This window comes from Oxyura jamaicensis, chromosome 5 (assembly GCF_011077185.1).
Source record: "Oxyura jamaicensis isolate SHBP4307 breed ruddy duck chromosome 5, BPBGC_Ojam_1.0, whole genome shotgun sequence".
NCBI classification, from domain to species: Eukaryota; Metazoa; Chordata; class Aves; order Anseriformes; family Anatidae; genus Oxyura; species Oxyura jamaicensis.
In genome coordinates this window covers 8,721,792-8,743,790 of record NC_048897.1, presented here as the reverse complement: position 1 = coordinate 8,743,790, position 21,999 = coordinate 8,721,792, and the positions used below count along the sequence as shown (strand labels likewise).

Below are 21,999 nucleotides of genomic sequence, written 5' to 3'. Positions count from 1 at the left end.
CATACTAATGGAGGATGCAGACAATTACCTGATGCTACACTTCATTCCTCAAAACAAAGGCGTAGCTCTTTCTTTAAGTCTTTTAAAACCATTCAGGAACTTATATGAATAAGTAGCGACAGCTATTTGACTTATGAATTGTATTAGGAAACAACACAGTAAACTTACACTTTCAGTTGGGTCTTCCATGGTTCGAACAAAATTGCATGATTCAACAGTACATGAACGGACGGTTTCAGTCCTGCCTTCTCTAAACAAGCGTGTCATAGAGGCTTCATATGTTAAAGAAAATTTTCCCATGTCCTTTAAATTTGAAAAAATAAGGACTTAAAGGTTTAGTCAAACATAGCCCCTCTTTCTTAATCAACAATCAACAAAGGTTCAAGGTAAGAACACGGTACAAATCACTCCACAAATCAATGTTAAGTTTTTACTAGCCCACCATTAGCAGTCTTACCTACAGCTAATAAAAAAGATTAATAATGGGATTTGATAAACACTAGTTGAACAACCAAACCAGCAAGGATTAACAAGGACTACACCACACATTTTATATCCAGTCTTTTTCAGTCTGTTATAAACAGAAACCAATTAAAAAACTACAACAAACCTATTTGAAAATTCAGTGACTTCCTAATTAACATAACTATGGTACATAATCTAGAAGACTGTGACATCCTTAAGAATATTTTCAATCCAAAGTTTAATAGGATGTAGATGCACGGCAGCATGGGGATGAAAAGTATGTGAAAGAATGTGATTTAGGAAAAGTGAAAGTGATCTGCAAAATCCAAAGAGGGGCTTCCATATTTTCTACAAATCTGCCCAACATACAGATTAGAAGCTAACAAATTGTAAAAGCTTATCTAACGTGTTAGCAACATTTCCTGATCAAAATATACATCAGAACAGATCACAAGTCTGTTCAGCTTAAAATAAAGAGGATGGGTGGTTAAAAAAAGGAAGAGGGGGGAAGAAGAGAGAAGAAATGAAACTATTTGCCATATAGTCACACTATGCAATGGTAACAAAAACCATAAATGGTGATCGCAGCAAGGGAATCTGGATGCTTAGACATGCCATTTGGAATGCCATTAAGAAAGTTAAAAGAGCTAATGATAATAAACAACAAACATTGACAGCTAGAATGCAAAAAAAAAAAAAAGAGGCCCCACATTTTGCTACATTAGTGTTTTCTGAAAACAGGCTGTAGAAAAAGTGAGCTAACAGGAAAAAAAAAACCAGGCAGGCACTTTATTAATCTTCTTCAGGAATGTCGATGACTACCCAGTTAAGAGGAACTTCCAACTAAAAGACACGTTTAATACCATTTAGATAACAACACTACTGGAAAACATACCTGCTAGAATTTTCATATCTACAAAGTATCTAGAGATAGAACAACTAACGGGAAGAGAAAAAACTGCATTAGCATCAATAAGACAACCTTTGGACACTGAATTTCCAGCAAGTAATCTGTTTTGTGTTTCTATTAACTTCCGTTGAATGACCTTGCACAAGCAGTGCAAAGTTAAAGTACAGCGTACTTTACACAGCCACGTGTTTTAACCACAACAAACAGTTTCTTACTAGTAGTACGCAAACATACTATTCCCAATTTAATGAGATTCTATAATCTAGACGGCCGGACTCGATCTTGGAGGTCTTCTCCAACCTGAATGGTTGTATGATTCTATAAGCCAGAAGCAGTCTGTTCTTCTTACCCGATAGTGAGCAAGCTGCAGGGCAAGTTGAACAAAGGCATCAGGGCTGGTTTTTGCTTTCTTTATTAGTCCTTTCCCAAAGGCATCAAAATAAAATGAATGGAAGTCCACATCATCTGCCAGAGCTGTGGCAGTGCTCAGAGACCTCTCAATCACTTCTTGGCACTACAATAAAAAAAAGAAGTTGTTTACCTATATGAAAATATGTACATATGCATACATTATATGGCATCTAAGAGTAATGTTGAAGAAGAACACACATTTTTAACTGACACATAAGAAATGTTGCCTTTCTGTGTGCCATGAACATCATTGTCTAAATACTCTTCCTTTGGAGAAGCTTTGTCCGAAAGTTAAGATTCAAAGAGCTTTAAAAGAGTTTTAAGTCAATACTCATTTAGAGCCCAAAATTGGGTTTAAAACAAAACAAAAACAAAACGTGCTTAATTAAATGTATCACCAGCCACTACCTTTTAAATTAACATGAAATAGGGTTATGGCAGTTTGTCCTGAACTTATGAAAAAATTAAAGAAAAAGCCTTCTATACAGAACTTTCAATACATAAAAAACAGCTAATCAAAAGGAAATGTTACACAAGCACAATAATGAAACCACAGCAAAAAAACTATATGGTAGTACAGTTACTGCTTACAGTGGATGGCCACTTGTTTTTTGGTATGTTGCCAAGAAAGAACATTTCTAATAACAAGTTGAAATTTCCAGGCCAGAATTTTAAAAAGGGGGTGTTAAAAACCCTGACATCATTTTAAGTAAACTGGGTAATGTGAAATAATATCTTACAGACCTCAAGGAAATTCAAGCTATTTATAAAGTTATCAGTAATTACTGAACTGATTTGACTGCTCAGGAAAAAAAAAAAAAAAAAGAGCTCCTTCCCCAAAGCATTATCTGCTCCGTACTTACTTCTTCTGGAATTTCCCACTGTAGTTTGGTAGGAATAGGAATATTTTGATTGGTATCTCCTTTGCAGTGTCCATCCTCTGAATAGCCCAGTTCAAGATACTCAGTTGCCATTACATTCTGCAAAGATACATTTTCAAAATCGTAATCATAACATATTACTATGGAATTAGGATTTAATTTTGAAGTCAGTATAATACAATTTCAATACATAGTGAAGTATAGCATACAATCTGTTTTCAAAGAGTGAAGATAGATGCTTTCCTATTACTTTAAGGGATTCTTGCCTGTCTTCTTAGCAGGCAAATGTGAGATATGTACAAAGTACCTGACTGCTGCTGTACATTTTGTTAGATGGTACAAAAATAATCAGTGTTTTAATTAAAACCCCACCTCCAACTTAGTAGTAAAAAAATAAACTCCTAGAGTCTTATGTTTCACAAAATTCATTCAATTTCAATTCTAGAGAGTTTCTGCAAGGTTATCTGTCAAAGATTGTTTGTATAAAAAAAAGTTTTTCAGATTAAGTGCATATCCTTGCAAAAATTTTATCAGAAATATTTAATTCTGTTTAAGATTTGCATCTTACTCAGTGTTTATATATGTGCACTAAACCTCTTGGGTGAGGATATGGGATGTTTTCAAGATGGACAATACAACCTGAATGACAGGATAAAAAAACTACCTCACATGATTTCAAATGACATCCTCATTGTAAAAACACAAAGCCGATTTCAATCTGGAAAGAAAAAAGCTTGCCAAGCCTGTTACATGTACATACATATTTCCAGTCTCTTAATTTAAATTTCTCACTTAGCTGACAGAACATGCCAACTATGAAAAAAATTGTTAGGTGTTCATACATGGTATGTTTTGTAGAATATAACAATAGATAATTTCATAGGAAACTGAGTTCTTCTCAGTTTATTTTGGGTTTTGTAATTCTTAGCAGAAAAGGGAACAGCTAAGAATAAGTACAAAAAATGAACTACATATATCTAACGATTCACTAAAAAGTAACTTTTCCATTGCCCAGAACAGCTGGTCTGAACTAGACAGTCCAGTCAACTTCAGACGAGTTTTGACATTCTCCCCTGGTTAGCGAATGCAATTAGGACTTTTTGTTCTTACAAATTGATACTCTCAGATAATAAAATCAGGACATGGCTTGGGGGCATCATTCAGGCCTGAGTCCCATTTGCAAAAATACATAATGAAATCAGAATTAGCTAATATTTATGAGTTATTGAGTCATAACTGTTTATAGGCTTAAGCTTCAAGAGAAAAAAAAATCAAATAGGATTTCAGGCAATAAACTATGCTCATGATGGAGAAATCTGTCAAAAAGTGCTTTCATCCCATTCATTGCAGTGAAACGAGCTAATTAAAACATATCAATCTACACCTCATAAAAGAATGGCTTAGAGGAAGAGTTATACTCCAGCCTATATCTAAGTTTTTAAAATAAGCACGGCGTTTGGATAGCACAAGAAAGCTTAAATGCTTCAGGAGCATGCATATATGCACCATAAAATGCTGTGTCAAACACGCAACAGGTTATTTATACTGAATATTATAAACAAGTGGGATGGAATGCCATATGACTTTTCTGTGAATGCATCTGTTGTCATTAAATTCCAATTAAGACTTAAATTTAAGCAATTTTCTAAGCATGTTTTTAAAAAATTCTGTGGTTGCTGTGTAAAGCCGAAAATAAAACTGAAACAGGTCCATAAGTACTCATCAGCTCAAAAAATGCAAGGGACTGAATACAAACCTGATGATCTTCAGAGTTATTGCAAGGACCACATGAATTCTACATACTTTTTTTTTTTTTAAATAAAACACTTACCTCCCACAGGTGTCCAACAATAGGAGCATCTGCCCAAGAATGCTCTGCATTCAGACCCATTCTGCCATTTTTGAATACTACAAGAGTAAATGTTTTATCAAACCACCTACAAAAGAAATTGAGATTATGTTATGGATTTTTATACTTAAACGTTTTTAGACTGTATCATCATCTCTGTCAAAAAGACATTCAAATGCACATTTTTTTTTGTTTGGGTTTGATTATTTTTTTTTAATAAACAGACAAACTTACTGGCTTAGAAGTCACTAACTCACATATTAGCCACATGAATTAGCAAAATTCTAAAAATAAGAACAGGTTTTCCACAGAATCGATACTGTACCTGTCATAACATCTGCCATGTATTAGGGACTTTGCATATGCATCCAGTGACCTCACTGGATCTTCCTTCCTGTACCCTTGCTCTATGTCGTCCAATGTCACAAAAAATGCTGCTTTTTCAACAGCATCTAGAGACTGTTTGTTCTTTCCACGGCTAAAATAAGTCTGTCGAGCTTTAGCCCATGGTATTCTGCAGAAAGAATTTGGTTTACAGCCAAGTTACAAAAATCAGTCAATGTTTTATCACCCTTAAAATCACTATGCATCATTTCTCCTACTTTTATCACATTCAAAGCTACTACTTTCACTACATTTAAACTACATCAGAAGGAGAAGTTCTAAGAACACAGATATAATGCAAACCTAGGAAGCAATTCAATATCAATTCCAAAGTGATCTTATAGCACCCTTCCAGTACTTAAAGGGGGCCTCAAATTAATATGAGGCCCCCTTTATTACTATTCTTACAGCAAACAGAGCAGAGTTTGCCAGCTCTCTAGCTAAGTAAAAGGAGCCTGTATACAGCACTGACACTGCAAAATTACTTTTAACTCCCTGTCATTACAAAGGACTGTACAGCTGTTACATGTCAGCAATATAATTCTTAATATATTAATTTTTTAAAACGACAATAGCCATACCTATCTCCTGCAGTAAGAGCTGCTAGTTTTGCTTCACCAGCCTGAGGCTCTGAATCATCATCAAGAATTCTTTGCATCTGCTGTTCAATTTCTCGAGGTTTCAACAGTCTACCATCATGGTACAGCCACACTTTGAAGTAACGCCCCTTATGGTACACAACAATGTGCTTGCTGTCTTTCACATGCTGGAGAGTATCTAGAATTGTAATCGCTTACGTGAAATGAAAGCTGAAATCTCAAAATACCAATAATATACTATATAACAAATGCCTACTGTATGTATTACCAGGTAGCCACAGCTTGCTTATTTTAACAAAGTAATAAATAAAATGTGGAATAAGCAATGCCAATCCCACATGTTAATTCAGGATTTTAGTACACAAAGATTGCTGCACGAAACAGTCAAATACCCAGATTTGGTAATCATGTAACAGTTCCACGGTGGAGACAATTAAAGCAACTACATCTGCATTTCTGTATCCAAAAAGCAAGCAGTACCAGTGTAGCCTGATGAAGCAGTCAGCAGGAGAACATGCTGGATAAGTCCGTCAGAAGGTACTTCCATGTTCATAAGCTTTTTTCATGCTTACCCTGGCACATGCAGAGAGAATACCACCTCTATAGTCATGAAGTGCCATGTTACAGTAGTCAGTGAAGCAGAAATCTAGGCCACAAGTTTGTCCTCACGTTATTTACAAATATAAATCCATTTGGGATAAGCCTAAACTTATGTCTTGACGGCATTGTGTCAGACCTCAGGTGAAGGTTCGTAAGCAGCCAGGAAAAGTCCTCATTTGATGAAAACTGTTCATTCAGTTCTTTCACTACTCCAAAGAACTGTTTACATTCTTATACATCTCAGGAGACCAGTTAATGAGATTGTAAAGAAAGCCTAAGTCATGATTCGGAGAAATTTGAGAAATGTTGCACCAGGAAAGAGTTCCATACTTTGAGTGCTCTGAGCTATCAATAAAGTTTAGACAGGTATGCTCCATCCATTGATCAGAAGCATTTTCGTGCTTTTGTGAGCCTATGATACTATTAAAGAGCACCACTGTTACTTGGAAAGAGCAATCAAAGTCTAACATGCCGATTCGTCACGTTATGGAAGGCATTTTAAAATAAAAATAAAAAGTGAGGAGCTGGAGTTACCCCGGAGTTACATGACTAACTTCAACAGGCAGAGAACCTAAACTGAAAATGAGAGGACCTAAAATGAGAGAGGACCGAAAGTGAAATGTGACAAACCCTGCTCTTCTATCTATAGGCAGTATTAATGAATGCACACATCTGCGTTCCCTCAAGATGTATTCAACTTCTGTTGTCTGTAATGATAGCATGTGTACACCTGCAAAGAGAATGTACACATGAACTATCACTTGCAGTTACAAATGTTTTTGAAGCTGAGCTAACATGATTGCTTCTGGTGATCATATAAGGATCTTTGTAGTGTCCCACAGTAAGTAGAAGTTGCAGAAGCAGACTGAGGTGAAAATGACCCTGCCGTAATTCAAAAGGTGCCTCCCTCTATTCAACACTAAGATGTAAAAATTTACTCATCACTTAAAATACTTAGACCATTACTAGAGTTAGGGTAGGGCAGGAGCTCACCACCACCACTACTGTATACATTTTCTTAATGAATTACATAGAAAGTTTTGGACAATCTCCTTATTACAGGTGATTTCACTTATCTGGTATCTTACAGTGCATGCGAAGTGTCAAGATAATACTGGCATTGAAAAAAAACTGACAGGACTAAGACTGCTTGTAAACCACGTAAACAATACTGTTGCTCATATTGAAAAGAACACATTAGGATGTTATTGTGAATAATAAACAGAAAGGAAAAAAAGAAAAAACAAGAGATGGGAGATTTTAAAATAACTTAGATAAAAGAACACAACTTCCACAAAGAAAAACAGATATATCAAAAGGAACCTGAAAGAGCAGAATGGAGAAAGGTAAAGGTTACATACAAATTAAAAACATGGGGCAAACAATTTCTTGAAGTCAGCTTTTAAGAGACAAAAGACCACTAAAGTTTCAAAATTACTCTGAAAGAAAAAAACATCTATACACTTTATGGCAATTTATTACTTCTTGAGAAACAACATTATTGGTGTCCTGTCTTTCAGATTCTTACATGGGAAAATATGATTTTAGCAGAAAATTCTCCCCAAACTGTAAATTCCATGGTGATGTTTTTTCTCCTTGGATGGTCCTGCTTACCTGATTCCACTCCTGGAATACGGGACGTGTTAAACATCCGCTCCCACTGAGCTGAGCAGAGTGGAACAGTTGATCCCATCAGAAGAATCTGCATCACAAATACACATTAAATTGTAATTTTTATACAGTTAGCATATTAAAAAGGAAAGAAAAACACAGTCTGGTTAAAGAAAGGCTGTAGAACAAGAAGATTTATTTATCTGTTTTTCATATTCCTCATCTTGACTTCAACTACATGTGGAAAGTTTCACTGACATTCCAGTAGCTGCATTTCCACATCCCCCCTTCACCTTATCAAAGCTCTCCCTTCAGGAGGCATAACTAAAGCTAGTTAGCATCAGAAATCCAAGGATCTCTCTATGGTCAGTCTGGATACAAAAGATACACGTGCAGCAAGCATTACCTCTTCACTTCTTTTGTTCCTATACAGCCAGAAAGAGGTTTAAAAAGTTCCAATTTCTCAGACATGCAGTTGCATACAACTGATTACACCCCTGCCATGCTCTTCAACAGAACTCCTTAATTGCCTTAACAATATTTGTTCACTACAACACAAAGTCACAGAGTGGAACAGAAGTTCAGAATGGGATTCATCTTGCCTATCTCTGCTGCCTAGAAGTCAGAACAATTCTCCACAGGATTTTCGTGTCATCTACACTTAGGCTACCACTGGCCAATCTTAGCCTCGGGGTCCCCCCTTGCTCCAGCCACCCCTTGCACTGACAGCGTGTGCAGAGTCAGAACAATATCAGGTACATATCTAGTGGAAATCAAGTGTTTCTACATTTCTTTTCAGAGATTTTTTTTTTTAAAGTAGTCTAGCATCATTGTTGCATCAGATTAAGAAACGAATAAATTCAGCTACACACTGCAGATTTTTATTTCCCATCCTGATAAATCAAGAAAATACATTCATCATATTTGGCAGATTTACCGAGCTAGATAATTATGAGCAGAAATCCAAAAGAACAACATGAAAATATAGCAAGCAGTATAGCATTCAATGTAGCATACAACTTATTTCATATGCTACTCCACTTAACACTCATCCTTAAAGCCAGTATTAGCAGGAAATATGGAAATGTTTTCCTATGAGATTTTCAGACTTCAGAGGCTTGGAAGTACCATTACATGCTTGGTACATACCAATAATTTGTGAGATTGTATACTTAACATACACAAGTGGAAGATCCTATTTTCTTTCGGGCAAATAGGTACATCAGTTTCAAATACTGAAGTTAGTTGGCATGACAGAAACCTGTATTTTTGATAGCTGGTACTTTCTGCCCACATGCAATTCAAGTGATAACCTGTTTTGAGATCACAGATGTAGCTGCATCTTACTTATTGTTCTGGCATAAGACATTCCTTTCCTTTCCTGTTCCAAAAAACTGATCAACTTCTTACAGGCTGTGCTGGAAGAGATTAAAAGCCATTTAAACTTATATACATACTGGCTTGATTTCTTGTCTGTCCAGTTTTTTCCGGTAGAGCAAGATGGCATGGATAACATTACCAGCTCTAGCTGCCTGTAGGGTTGTGGGTGATAAATAAAGGAAGTCCTGTAGAACACATAAGAATCTTAAGTTAATTATCACCATACTACACTGGAAAAAAAAAAATAGTACTTCTCATTCATTTTTTTCTTACAGTTTATTCTGGTCAGTAAAGAAAAGGCTTTAAAATATAATGAAGTATGCTAGTGCAGTGAATTTATGACTTCAAACTTAAATTTCTTCAGTAGTCAAAATCTCCTTAAACAGCAGTCTGAAAACCTACATGATAGCTATTAGTCATCCCAAACACTATTACTAAAAATTTTAATTCAAAACCGCAGTATTTCCTAATATTGTTTCTAATATTAGGGTCTTTTGCAAATGTCTGTACAGGAAGTAAAATTGTAAATAAAAATATGCTGTTGTGTTACCAATGAAGTTTTACATTGAGATTTTAAAGATTGATTGTTGAAATAAGTACAGAATTGAATAACAACTCATTACTGCATGAGTCTGCTTAAATGACAGATGTGCTGTTTATTATGAAAATAGCACTGTACTTAAGATATTCGTTTCATGTTATACTCAAGAAAGAAAATCACCATATACTGGAGTTCTAAAACAGATGAAAAAAATGCTGGCAGAAATTTTACAGTGCTTCTGTCACTGGTAAGATGTTCACAGCATTTACCTACCATTGCAAAATAGTTACTATTAACCATAATTGGTCCACGTCCTCTAAGGTAGATATATTCTTCCCACCAATCACTAACCTGCAGCATGAAGAACAAGAAAATGAGTAAGACCTCATCATTTCCATAGTTTGTGTTTATGTTAATGACTCCACAACACTCCACACAGAAGCAGCATGGAAACTGTTAGCTTGCCCTTCCACTTAGGAAACATACAAAACAGACCAAAATCCTCCACTAAATTCTGTTAATATTTAGGGAAAAACAACAACAAAGGTTGAAAAAATTAAATTCAGCTTTAGCTCTCTGATCATAAACTTCTGAAGAAGTTATCATCTTCATGTAACATTTAAAATGCATCAGATCTACTGAACGTGAAAGTATGCCAGGGTAACTCTAGAAGATCATAGTTTACCTCAGGCTAACTTGTACAGCTAGATTTTAGATAATACCTCAGGAAGGAATTATATTACACAGTTCTCACTATGGTATTGGAGTCTGGATTTTCTTTTTGGTAAAGAAAACAGACATTTATTATGATTCTTTACTTCACTTTCATATGCTTTACCTGCTCTCTATAAAAAAAAAAAAACTGTCCTAAATCCCTCTTCTACCTGGTCAGCCACACCCAGCGTTGAATTATAAACCTTAACAAGGTAATGAACAGCTTAAAAGCAATCATTACAGCTAAATTACCAGCTCCAGAAGAATAAACATAGAAACGAAGATCCACTCTTTCAAGTTTCATTTGCAACACTGTTTACTAAATCCCAGATCACTTCATTTCTGTGCAAATCAAGTGGTCTCCACTTTTCACAAATATTAGTCAATTTCAGTTGCTTTCTTCAACATTCATTGCCTTTTAAATGTTAAGCCAAAAATGCAACAAAGAAAAAATAAAGTCAGTTGAATAGTTCAGTCTCCTGTTTATCTACTTACATAGTTTGTGGCCCACCAGGATTTTAGCTTCAAATACCACTGAAGCCTTGGTCCCAAATTAAATGCAAAATCTTTGGCAAGACCTTCCATTCTTTTGAACTCTTCATCATTCATAAGTGGCCGGACTGATTCCAGATACTAGAACACAGGAAAAGAATCAGCATCAATGTAGCCACATGTAGCTTCTTATCATTTCTACACAAAGCATTTGAACAGTAGACAGGGTATTCAGACTGAATACATAAGGCTTCAAATGTTATGTTGTTACAGTAAGAGTATACTCTCTTCTAAACATTTGCCTGTGAAGTATAAAACTGAAATATTTTCCACACATTTATCAGCAAATCTCAAGTGACAAAGGTCACTTTTCTAAAATATACATTCTCCCCTCAAGAGCAGAACATATTTTAAAGAAAGTATTTATTGTATTGAAGAACTCAGCACACAAGCTTTAACTCATTTCTTTTTTCCTTTTTCAAAGCAAGTTGGAAACTTTTGGAATTGTTTTTGTTCCTTAGAAATTAAATGATACTGCTTCTCTAGCATGATGCTGAGAGGTTTTTTTTGTCTCAAAAACAAGAAAATCAAATCTTCAGTTTCTATGACATACTGCCCTACTTACACACTTTGCTGCAAGATTTTTCTTTCACGAAACACATTTGTGTGTGTGTTAGGGAATGTAACAATCCCAAGATGTATCAGAAGCCCTGGAAGTCTCACTTCATTGGACAGTGTTACATCAATAGGTATCATATCATTCAACATGAAGCAAGCCAGCTTCAAACTGTCATTGGTTTTAGTGGTTTGTCATAGGCCTTGTTTTTACTTTCTATGGAGAAGTTTTAATCCGTTAGACAACATTAATACTACCATGCAATGATTTTATAAGACATGGCAAAAAAAGAAACAAACAAAAAAAGAACAGACAACCAAAATCACAATGGCATCTAAATACAGATTAAATCTTACTACGGAAAGTGAATTAAGTTCAACATACCCTATTGACTGTGTCTTTAACAGCTGGAACTGGCAATCGCGGTAAAGATGTCTGGAAACTGTATAGCATGGGCTTACGTCCCGAGAAGAGCTTTACAAGTGTCTGAAGAAAAAACAAAACCAAAATACACACCAAATTATTAGGTTCCACAAAGGAAAGTGACAAGTAATAAGAAATAACATAGCTCTGAGTTCCTTTCATCAGTAAGTGATACATTTAGCAAACTACCATCTTTATCACTGTTTCACAGAGTTAAAAAGGCACTGACAGAAACTAACTTCCTAAAGGTTAAAACACCATGTCAGTTGAAGAAAGTATGTCATGGAGTCTTCCTGTCTTCCCACACAATCTTTTAGTTGTTAAGCAATATTGTTGTTCTTGGGTGGCACGCTTTGATCTCAAAAGAAAAACAGACAGTTACTTAGTGCTTTGTTTCCTCATATATTTCCACTGTGAAGGCTAAAGAAGTGAGTCTACCTATTGATATTTCACTTTTATGATAGGCAGTGCAAAAAAACAACCTACGTTGTACTTTGAAACAGAATTCATTATCAAGCCTCTCATTCAGCTAAGGATCTTAGATAACTACAGCCATCAATAATAATAATGCTTTGGAATCATGATTTGATATTTTCCACAACTAGAGCTCAGTATCGATATTATAGATTTACAGGGAGTTTCTTTAAGCATGAGACGGTCCCAGGTAGTCCACGGCAGAATTTGAACACATCAAGTTGTGTGAGCATGCCCGTGTTATACTCAGTCCTTCTGTTATCAAGAAAACCACCAAACAAAACAGCCAAAAGCCAACAGTTACCATTTCAGCTTCAGATTTTAGAGCAGTCCCTATTTTTCCGTGAGACTGAAGACAGAAGCAGCATTTCTATCTGTGTCTGCCTCTGAGCTGTGACATGCACTAGGCTGAAAGTCTAGACCATGCAGCTTCTAGACTATACACAAAAAGATAATGAAACCATCACCCCATTTCAGCATGAAAGTAAAAATCAAGCATTAAACCAACGATCCAGTGGAAAATATTGTGAAATCCAATCTGGGCCCAACAGACTACAAAGCACATTGCACACAGTTCAATATACTAAATGGTCCAATAGTCTGAAGACAGAAGAAAACTGAGGATTTCCTTTCACTGTTTATTTGCAAGAATGTGCCTTCTCTACCCAAATTACAAACAACTGACAAAGCTACTTATTAAAATATTCACCTTCCTCTCAATTTCCTTGGTCAGCACAGCTACAGGAGGTTGTTTCAGGCAGCACAGCCATTAAGAGTTTCAGTGTTAGCAACAAACAAACAGATCTGTTAGATGTGCCACAGTGATCAGCCCAATGAAATCTGAATGTGCTTCACGATGAGACAAATTTAAAGCTGGGTGACAAAAAAACTCAGCTTTTCATAGGAAAAATCTACTTTCCTTACATAAAGACAATTTTATTCTAGAACTCAGGCAAGGCTGACACTTTCTTCAGACAGAAATAAAGTACCTGCTCAACTGACAGACAGAAAACATTTCACAGTATTTCTCTTAAACTCATTGAGAATTTAACAGTTTGAAACCATTAAAGTGAACTGACAGACACACATCCTTAATTACATCTCCACTTTCATATCCAGAAACAGCAAGTCATCTCATACTTGCACATGTTGCATCTGTTCTACGAATATTTATCTTTTTTTTTTATTTTTAAACTGCAACTAATACTTGGAATTTCCCCTCACGGTGATCAGAAAATTTGATTTATTTAGAAGCTGGAATTTTCATCCAGCCTGCAAATCAATTTATACAGTAACTGAATCACAGCTCAAGTTTTCTATCTGCATGACTATTTGATCAGAGAACAATATACTCACGCTAATATTTCCATGATGTTAATGATCATGAAAAGCAGCTGAAAAAACAAACACACAACCCCCCCCCCTCACACACATAGAATCCTCTCCTGGATGGTAAAGATCTAGAAAGCTAAAGTACTTGGTACTTTTACTAGGGAAACCAGTCTTCTCTCTTCTCTAGCTAAAGAAAAGGTAAGGAATTAAAATAAAGATTCGTATTAAGGAGAAATGAGACGCTGTTGAGCATATATTTACATAGTGACCTGTTTCTAAAGCATATATAATGCACAGGAAAATAGAAAAAAATATATGCAACCTATAATATACAGAAGTACATAAATATAATACACAATAGAGCATGGTAAGTAGCATTACAGTTCACTATTGAAGGCTGGTGTTATCAGCTAAGATTAACAGCTTTAACACATCTATTTGGTAAAACATGCTGAAAACCCAAACAGCAGGAGCTTCAAGCAACTGACAGAAAGCCTTACCATTGAGAGCCTGTACTGTACAAATTCGAGTCATGAGGCTCTTGACAGTGCTTCCAGAAGAAACTAGTAATTAGAAATTTAATATTCATCTGTTACAAATGAATTTTTATTTTAATGTATATTCTGGGTACCTGTTGATTACCTTCCATAATAAATCATTACATGTTGTTACACATAACTGTTAATTTTTGAGGCTAGAGAGACTGATTTTATCTTAGTAGAGAACTTAAATTATTTCTACATTAATATTGGAAAGAGTTAAAATGACTAAATCTGAGTAAAAGTCACTTCATTTTTGGAGCACCTATATGTACATTCCCTCACTTGACACCTAACGCTGCCTTTCAGGGAGATGACAGCCTCTTAGGTCCTTTTCCAAAGCACCTCAATTATCAAGAGGAGCCAATTATCAATTATCAAGAGGAGCCAAATCACTCAAACCTCATGTGTAAATAGCGTTATGAGCTACCTACCTCATGTTTTTCCTCCTACTCTTTTTGGAGTCATACCACTAAAATTGACTGAAGGGACATTCAATGTTATTTTCTTCAAATGTGGGATTAAGTTTGGAATGGATGACTAAAAATGCCAACATTTCAACTTCAACAAAGAATTGGGTAGCACTTTGTGGGGAAGATTTTTTGGTGCCACGTGCCAAGACAAGTAGGTATTTAAGTCACAGAGTCCCAGGACTTTGGCAAATTTGGAAGAAGTTATTCTTAGCATTTATTCTTCCTTCTACAATGCCATACTGAACAGTTTAATTATAGCATCAAAAAGATGATAGTAATTAAAAACATTTAACAGCCTCATGTCTTAGGATACAGAAAATATAAGCAGAAACGAAAAAAACTACAAAGTTATACATTTTAGGGTCTTGAAAACAATTCAGATGCACACTAAGATAAAATAGAAAGACCTTACCATCCAAAACTTGGTGCCTGCAGAAAGTTTGCCGTGTTCAGCAAACATCCAGCCATGGTAGGAAAGCAGCATTTTGAGAGAGTACCGCATTGTGACAATAAGGGCAACCCAAAGCCCTGTGCCAAAAAGTATTCCACTGACGATGTTTTGTGTTTGGTTTGACATATAGCCACTATTTAAAGAAAAAAGGTAGTATCTGTCAGTTACTAGCAGTTTAAGTTTTAAAGAGAACTTAATATTGCAAACCTAAATCCTGTGTAAAGGCAGGCATTACAGAAGCCTGTTTGCCCCTTTTCATTAAACGCCTTTACTAACGTCCTCTCATATACGAAGAACAAAGGCAACAGAAGTTACCAAGTGTGCTTCCCAAACACTCATAAAACAATGCAGTAATACTGGTACAACAACCTACATGTTTCATACCCTTATGCTTTAAGATTTATGCTTACTCTATCACAAACATACTGTTCAAAAACTTGCACAATTATGTATAACTGCTCTTAAACTAAATCCTGTCAAACTGATTTGGTTTAGAGAACAGTAAGTTTTCAGATTACTTACGTTGTATCAAGTGTTCGGTTGATTTTAGCTATTATTCCTAAAGAAGGATCAATTTTGGCATACATTGTTGACATCACACCCACAACTACAATAAGCCAGCTAGATGGGCTAGCAGGATAAACACCAGTGATAATTCCATTCTGGAAAGAAAAGCCTTCACATAATTTTTTCATACCAAAGTGGTTGACTTCATATTACCATGGAAAGAAACAAAGATCAACACATTTAAGTCATTCAGTTTTAAACAAGAAGTTAAGATTATCCAGCATTTTCTTACATGTGCTTAACTCATGAGTAAGGTCTGGATTTTAGTTAAGTTTGAACGCTATTGGAAATTGTCACAATAACACCAATAACTAAAGGAACTTAAAAACTTTGCAGATGATATGGACAGTGCTCCAAGTCTTACTAAACAGACTGAAATCAGCAAACTTCCTTGGAACAAATGCCACTTCAATAACTCCCACTTAGCTATGGACCAGGCCCCTCTAAATGAATAAATGGCAAAAAATATTATACTAAACAATACACTCAAAGCTGGAAAATTTCTGTCATTGAAGCAGCCCTTCTCAAAGCTTTAAGAAATCTTTAAGACTACTTTAAAATATATAAGTTTCTGAATGTTAAAAAGATGCTGAAATTAACCTGCAGTTTACCTAGCTTTTTACTAATAAAATATATATCATTTAGGATCCCATGAACAAGTAAATTCATAGAAGTCTGTATCAAGTATCAGCTTCCTTTATATCAATAATACAGATCAGAAACATTACTACTTTGTATAACTCATTCAAGATAGATGTTCAGGTAATTTTTGAAAATACCAAACATTTTCTGTAATTTGAAAAATTTAAATTTTGGTAAAGAATACATAAATGAAGATTATAGTTTTTTTGTTGCTGTTTTTTTTTTTTTTACCTTTTTAAGTGACATGACTTTTAAAGTCGCAATTATATTTTTGACCTCTGCTACAAGATTACATAATTATATCATCTATTATGAAGTAAAGTTATTATTAATTTCTACATCTGCTTCATCTTGTTTTCCATAGAATAGATCAAAAAGATGTATCTTTTCAGTCTTGACACTGTCATTTTAGCACAGCATCAGCCAGTGCTACCTTCCTTACTATCCCTTGTTAACTAAAATCCACACAAGTCATTCACAATAAGGAACTTTATTTGCCACAGAGGCATAAAAATTAAGTGGTGCTTAAACAAAACCTCAATAAATCTATGAAACACTGAATAACCTTCACATTTAGTAGGCTTGACTAATTTGAAGTACCTTGAATCTGATGAACTTTTTCTTCCATGAATGGACACCAGATAGATAAATTTGTTTGAGTGCCTCATGGCTCATCCGCAGGTCGATCCCATCTGGAGTTACTGTAAATTGAAATGCTACTGCTTGATGGGCTTCCGCCATGTTTGAAGAGAGTTCTGTCAAAAAAAAAAAAAAAAAAAAGCTTTAAAAAAAAATAGACTTTGTTCAAAGGTACTAGGAACTATCCCATTTCTGTTAAGAACGCTTCTCCACAGTCGTTTTGGAAAACATTTCAAAGCATGACAAATTTACACACGGCACTTCCCTCTTCTTCACAGGCTATGCTTGCACTTCAGTCTGAGCCTCCGGTATGTTAATTAAGGTACTACTTCTAACCACAGCTGCTGAAAATGGAGACAAAACACTCATGTAATTTCAGCCTTTTGGCAGGACTGCAGTAAGCTGAATATTGTGCTTACACACAATATACTAATCCCCAGCACTGAGCAGAAAGTTAAAGATATAATATTCAGAAGAAGTAGCACCTCATTCTGCTATGATAAAGGATTTTTTTTCTCCATAATTTTAGAAACAAAAGGTATTTAAAGTCTTCAACTCAGCTAGCAAAACCAAGTGGCTTTGGGCCATTCCTTCTTCTGAAATAGCCTCTTTCCCTTACTTTCAAGCTGAGTGGTCAAAACAATAAGACACAGTCCCAGTGACTCAGAGTTCTCACCAGCAAATAAATGCAAAAATTAAAGCCAAGCAGGGAAAAAAAAAAATCACAACTATCAGAAAAGTAACCTTCACGCAAACAAATCTGACATTAAGTAAAGAAGAAGCTTAATTGAACTAATTATGCAAACATAACAAATCAACAATAACACAAGTACGGAAAAAAAGACCATCATAATGAGCAGGCATACCAGGCTAAAATAAAAATCACCATCATTTAGAATTAAAATGCAACTGAGATCCAGTTCACATATGCATGTCTCAACTCTCTCTGAGGATACAGTCAATTTGAATTGAACTTTAAGTTCTTCTTTATCAACTTATCTTCACAGCTTCTTTCTTTCCCTAACTAGCATTTCCACACAGATACCCTGGAAGTGCCCTACTCATCATTACTTCAGAGTAATGTTGTTTGAGCATCTACAATCACAGATGGTCTACAAAATACAGATTTTTCTAGACAGGCTCTATAATAACGTTGAAGTTGTTTAGTACACATATTCCTGAGGAGACCATTGTGGTTCCAAAGTCTGTTGTACACATGTATTTGTTAGCTTACCAGAAATTCTGTGCATAAATTTAAAACCAATATCCTCTTAGAAGTACAGCAAGGAGGTAAAGGAATCCATATTCCCATTTGTAGGTCAGGATTCAAGGGCAAGTTTTAACTTCACATTTTACTGATATAAAATACAACATAATCAACACCAAGCGCTCTAAAGTAGCACTGGCATTTGTCTTTAAGCAGAAAAGTACAACTGCTTCATACCTTCTGAATCCTAAATGCTGAAATTTACATTTCTTCCACAAATCTGAAGCTCAGACTTCTTAGTAAAACTTAAGTTCTGCTTGACCTTCGTCCCTTGTAAAACAGCATGTCAGAGCTAACCAGTGCAGTTTAGCTGGGCACTTCAAAAGCAATCTATTATGCTATAATGCTCCTCCTCTTTGCTGGAAATATCCTATAATGTGAAAATCTGGAGGACAGAAGGTGTAAAAAGGTCTATGTATGGTAAGGATTGTAAGAGAATGCTACTTTAATAGCAGGCCTAGGAAATAAATACACAATATAGGAAAAGAAGGAGAACTAGGCAGAGAAGAACAAGATAAGTGCTGTTGCCCAATATCTAATAAGACAGTTGGCCAACAAGTAGTGACTGCAATATATGTAAAGTACTTGTTCCTTAGCCAGCCTCTAATGATCTGCCACTGCAATACAACCGCTCCTACAGCGGCTAATAGTAAATCAGAAACCTCCCCAAACCGTCAGTCACTGCTCACGTGTTAGAGGCTCAAAATCCCAGTGAATCAGACTTTTGGCTTCAAGAAGAGTAGCTCACAATGCCGTACAAATAGAATGCAGTTTGATATATGCTTGTACAGTGTTTCATTAGGACAACAAAGAAACCAAATCAGCTTTTAACATGAGTCTCAGGACCTTTAAGTCTTAGTTCCTATATGCTGTTGCAATCTGTAGCCCTTCATGACTCAGTCACTAACAACTGCTCATTTACAGGGGCTGTGCTGTTGGCAAGCATCAGGAAGTCAGTCAGCTGGGTATTCATTCATGTAAACTGTGTATCAGCTCTACATTGAGACCAAAATTGTGTGAGCGATGAAACAGACAGGCAACAGTAATACATGGCACACCCTCAACACAACAGGGCTGGAAAAAGGAGAGAGCAATCAAAGAATTCATGGTAAGTTTAGTGCTACTATTAAGACCAGGGTTACAAACAAACAAAGACACACACACACACTATATCCCTATGTGGGGAATCAGGCTCCCAGACTCATCTCGAAAGAGCCACCTGGCTCTCCAGACCACACATAGAATAAGACACTGGCATCCCAGAATGTAAAAGTAACAGATGAACTAGTTTCTGTTACCCTTCAAGTCCCCTATGGTTTCTCAGCCTGGGAATCCTCCCCCCCCCGTTTCTGAAGAGAAAGTATTTCAGGAAACCCTCTCTCCAAAGTGCATGCATTTCTATTGTCCAATGTAGAAAAAGTCTATAAATAGCATTCATCAGAAACAGTCAACCTGATATATTAACGACATTAAGTTTAGCATGATTATTAAATAAGCTTCAATAGCGAAAATATTCCTTATTACCAAACGAAGCACAAGTAAAAGAACATTAATCCAGCAAGAACTAATCCTGAATCAATTAAACAAGCCCTGAAATCAAAGACAGGTTTAGTTATAGGACTGTATTACTTGACCCTGAAAGATATGAAACCATCAAACAGCTTGTTTCTTTTCATATCCTTTTCCTTTACCAAAGGAAAGTAAGTCTTCAAGACTACTTTGTTTGTTCTGAATTATGATGGCGAAGTACCAAAGAGACTTCCTGGAGTGCCTTTCTTTGAACACTTCTTTTAGCTCTTAAAGGCCAATTCAGTCATAAGCTGCTGTACACTTCCCCTCCTTTGCATTCCTCTGCCATCACGTGCTTGCTCACAAAGTAGGTGAAAGAGCACAGGCTGGAGGAGCATGCGCGAGATTTTAGACTTCACTTACCACTGTTGGTAAGGCAGAGCCCACATCAATCGGCTAGCTAAGACTGAAACAATAACTTCTTTTAACTTCAGGCGTTTTGGTCAGCAAAATATTTCTGTACAGCATATGCTAATTAACCTCATTCCCAGCAGTGAGCCATAACGAAGAGCTCACGGCCTTAGAAGCTTGGCCAAGTCTTACTTAAAGGCAAAAAAGAGAAAGATGAACACAATTTCTACAAGTAAACTTACACAGTTATTTTCATACTTTTGAGCATTCTTTCATAGAATTAACATATCTTAAAGACACGTTTGCCCCTTAACTTGGTTCTATTTTATTTTAATGAAGGAGAAAGCTGTCTGTTCTCTGCTCTCTTCTGGTTTTAGTTCAATTCGAACATGCTGTAACAGCTGCAAATGCTTGTCCTCCTCCCTTCTCATATCTCAGCTTGAGCCAATCAAAACTTACCACTTTTTTTTTCCATTGTTATAAACAAAATACTGCTAGGTTGGAAGTCAGATTTTTACTCAAGAAAACACATAGCATGCTGAGAGGCTCAAACCCTGATAGACGTAATGGTCTGAAAATGGTAAAATGGAAAAACTATGTTGGTTTGTCTACTACACATAAAGCCTCCTCATTGTCCTGTTTCTGCCAGTTCAGGACATTGTCACTACAAAGATCAAGGTTTAACTTCTTAGCTTCTCATGCCCACAGTCCTCATGATTTCAGGGTGCAAACACCCAACAGCCAGCTTTATATTAGGGCCTACACGTTCCTACTTCCAAGGAGATGTTGGTCTCAGCTCTGGGAACACCAAAGCTACAAGAGATCCCATATCCAGGAAACTTGCATTTAGTCAGACATGGAAGAAGTCCCTTCTGGTTGGTAACATCTCTCTGAGAGATACAATACAGAACACAATGTTTAAAAAGACAGTGAAAGAATTTTCATGGGTGTCTTAAAAAGCACCAGGCCATCATACAAAAGAGTTGAATGTATTAGTGAGCATTGAGCAAAACAAGGTATTAATTCCTGAAACAGTTACTTTTGAAAATGCTATTGAGTATGAACCTTTATATGTTTCTTCAGATTTCATAAGCTTTCATAGGCTTTACATGGATAAAATGAGTGTTAAAAAAAAAAGTTAAGGAAAGCCAGCACCTCCCCAACACAAAAAGCAACTCCTCTCCATATCCATATTGCATCTTCTCTCAGAGCTCATCCTAGCCCCTTGCTTCCCATACACTGCTCAGCTCATACAATACATTTTCTCTAATTCCTACTCCTCTTGGAAGATGGAAAATCCAGCCATTTCTCCTTGGATATAGTCCGAACAGTCACCAGGAATACATTATTTAAATGCAGTTTTCACATCCACAGATCCTACTCCTGCAAAGGAAGCAAATTAACAAGTGCAGGGTAAAAACTGAGAGAAATCTTATTCATACAGCCCTGAACAGCTAAAATCTGGGTGAAAGAATGCTTGAAGTGGGAGTCACAGAAATCTTAGCAATTTAGTTTGAAGCTCTCTTCATAGTATTTTGACATCTGCTCGTACATTAGCTTTTATAGATGGTGCATACATCTGTCAGGAATCAAACTCAGTTCATCCAACAAATCTCTCCAATGATTCTACTTTGGCAATCAATGGTTGACTCTTTACTTGAAGAACAGTGACTGCTGAGAATGCCACCACATACCACCATGTGCTAGGTTTAATACTGCCACAGTTCTCAAATAGACATCTCTCAAACTGGTGCTCACTGGTGGTGGGCAGACTTGCAGCATTATACATCCCTGTGCTAAGAGTTAAAATATGCTGCTG

General features: G+C 36.1%; 1 protein-coding gene across 4 annotated transcripts in view; it reads right to left on the bottom strand.

Moving 5' to 3' along the window:
* CPT1A (carnitine palmitoyltransferase 1A) overlaps nucleotides 1-21,999 on the bottom strand; it is a 39,874-nt gene that overhangs the window by 10,041 nt on the left and 7,834 nt on the right. For 3 of the 4 annotated variants that reach the window (XM_035327028.1, XM_035327027.1, XM_035327029.1), the window contains 14 exons: nucleotides 16,955-17,109; nucleotides 15,668-15,807; nucleotides 15,107-15,278; nucleotides 11,838-11,939; nucleotides 10,841-10,978; nucleotides 9,905-9,982; nucleotides 9,168-9,275; nucleotides 7,714-7,801; nucleotides 5,482-5,677; nucleotides 4,842-5,030; nucleotides 4,499-4,604; nucleotides 2,650-2,766; nucleotides 1,725-1,889; nucleotides 169-303 (listed from right to left, as the gene is read on the bottom strand). In XM_035327028.1, the coding sequence (XP_035182919.1) occupies nucleotides 169-303; nucleotides 1,725-1,889; nucleotides 2,650-2,766; nucleotides 4,499-4,604; nucleotides 4,842-5,030; nucleotides 5,482-5,677; nucleotides 7,714-7,801; nucleotides 9,168-9,275; nucleotides 9,905-9,982; nucleotides 10,841-10,978; nucleotides 11,838-11,939; nucleotides 15,107-15,278; nucleotides 15,668-15,807; nucleotides 16,955-17,095 (1,875 nt within the window). In that variant the 5' untranslated portion in view covers nucleotides 17,096-17,109. Of the gene's footprint in view, nucleotides 1-168; nucleotides 304-1,724; nucleotides 1,890-2,649; nucleotides 2,767-4,498; nucleotides 4,605-4,841; nucleotides 5,031-5,481; nucleotides 5,678-7,713; nucleotides 7,802-9,167; nucleotides 9,276-9,904; nucleotides 9,983-10,840; nucleotides 10,979-11,837; nucleotides 11,940-15,106; nucleotides 15,279-15,667; nucleotides 15,855-16,954; nucleotides 17,110-21,999 lie in introns of those variants that run through there. The other variant, XM_035327030.1, reaches the window with a different exon arrangement.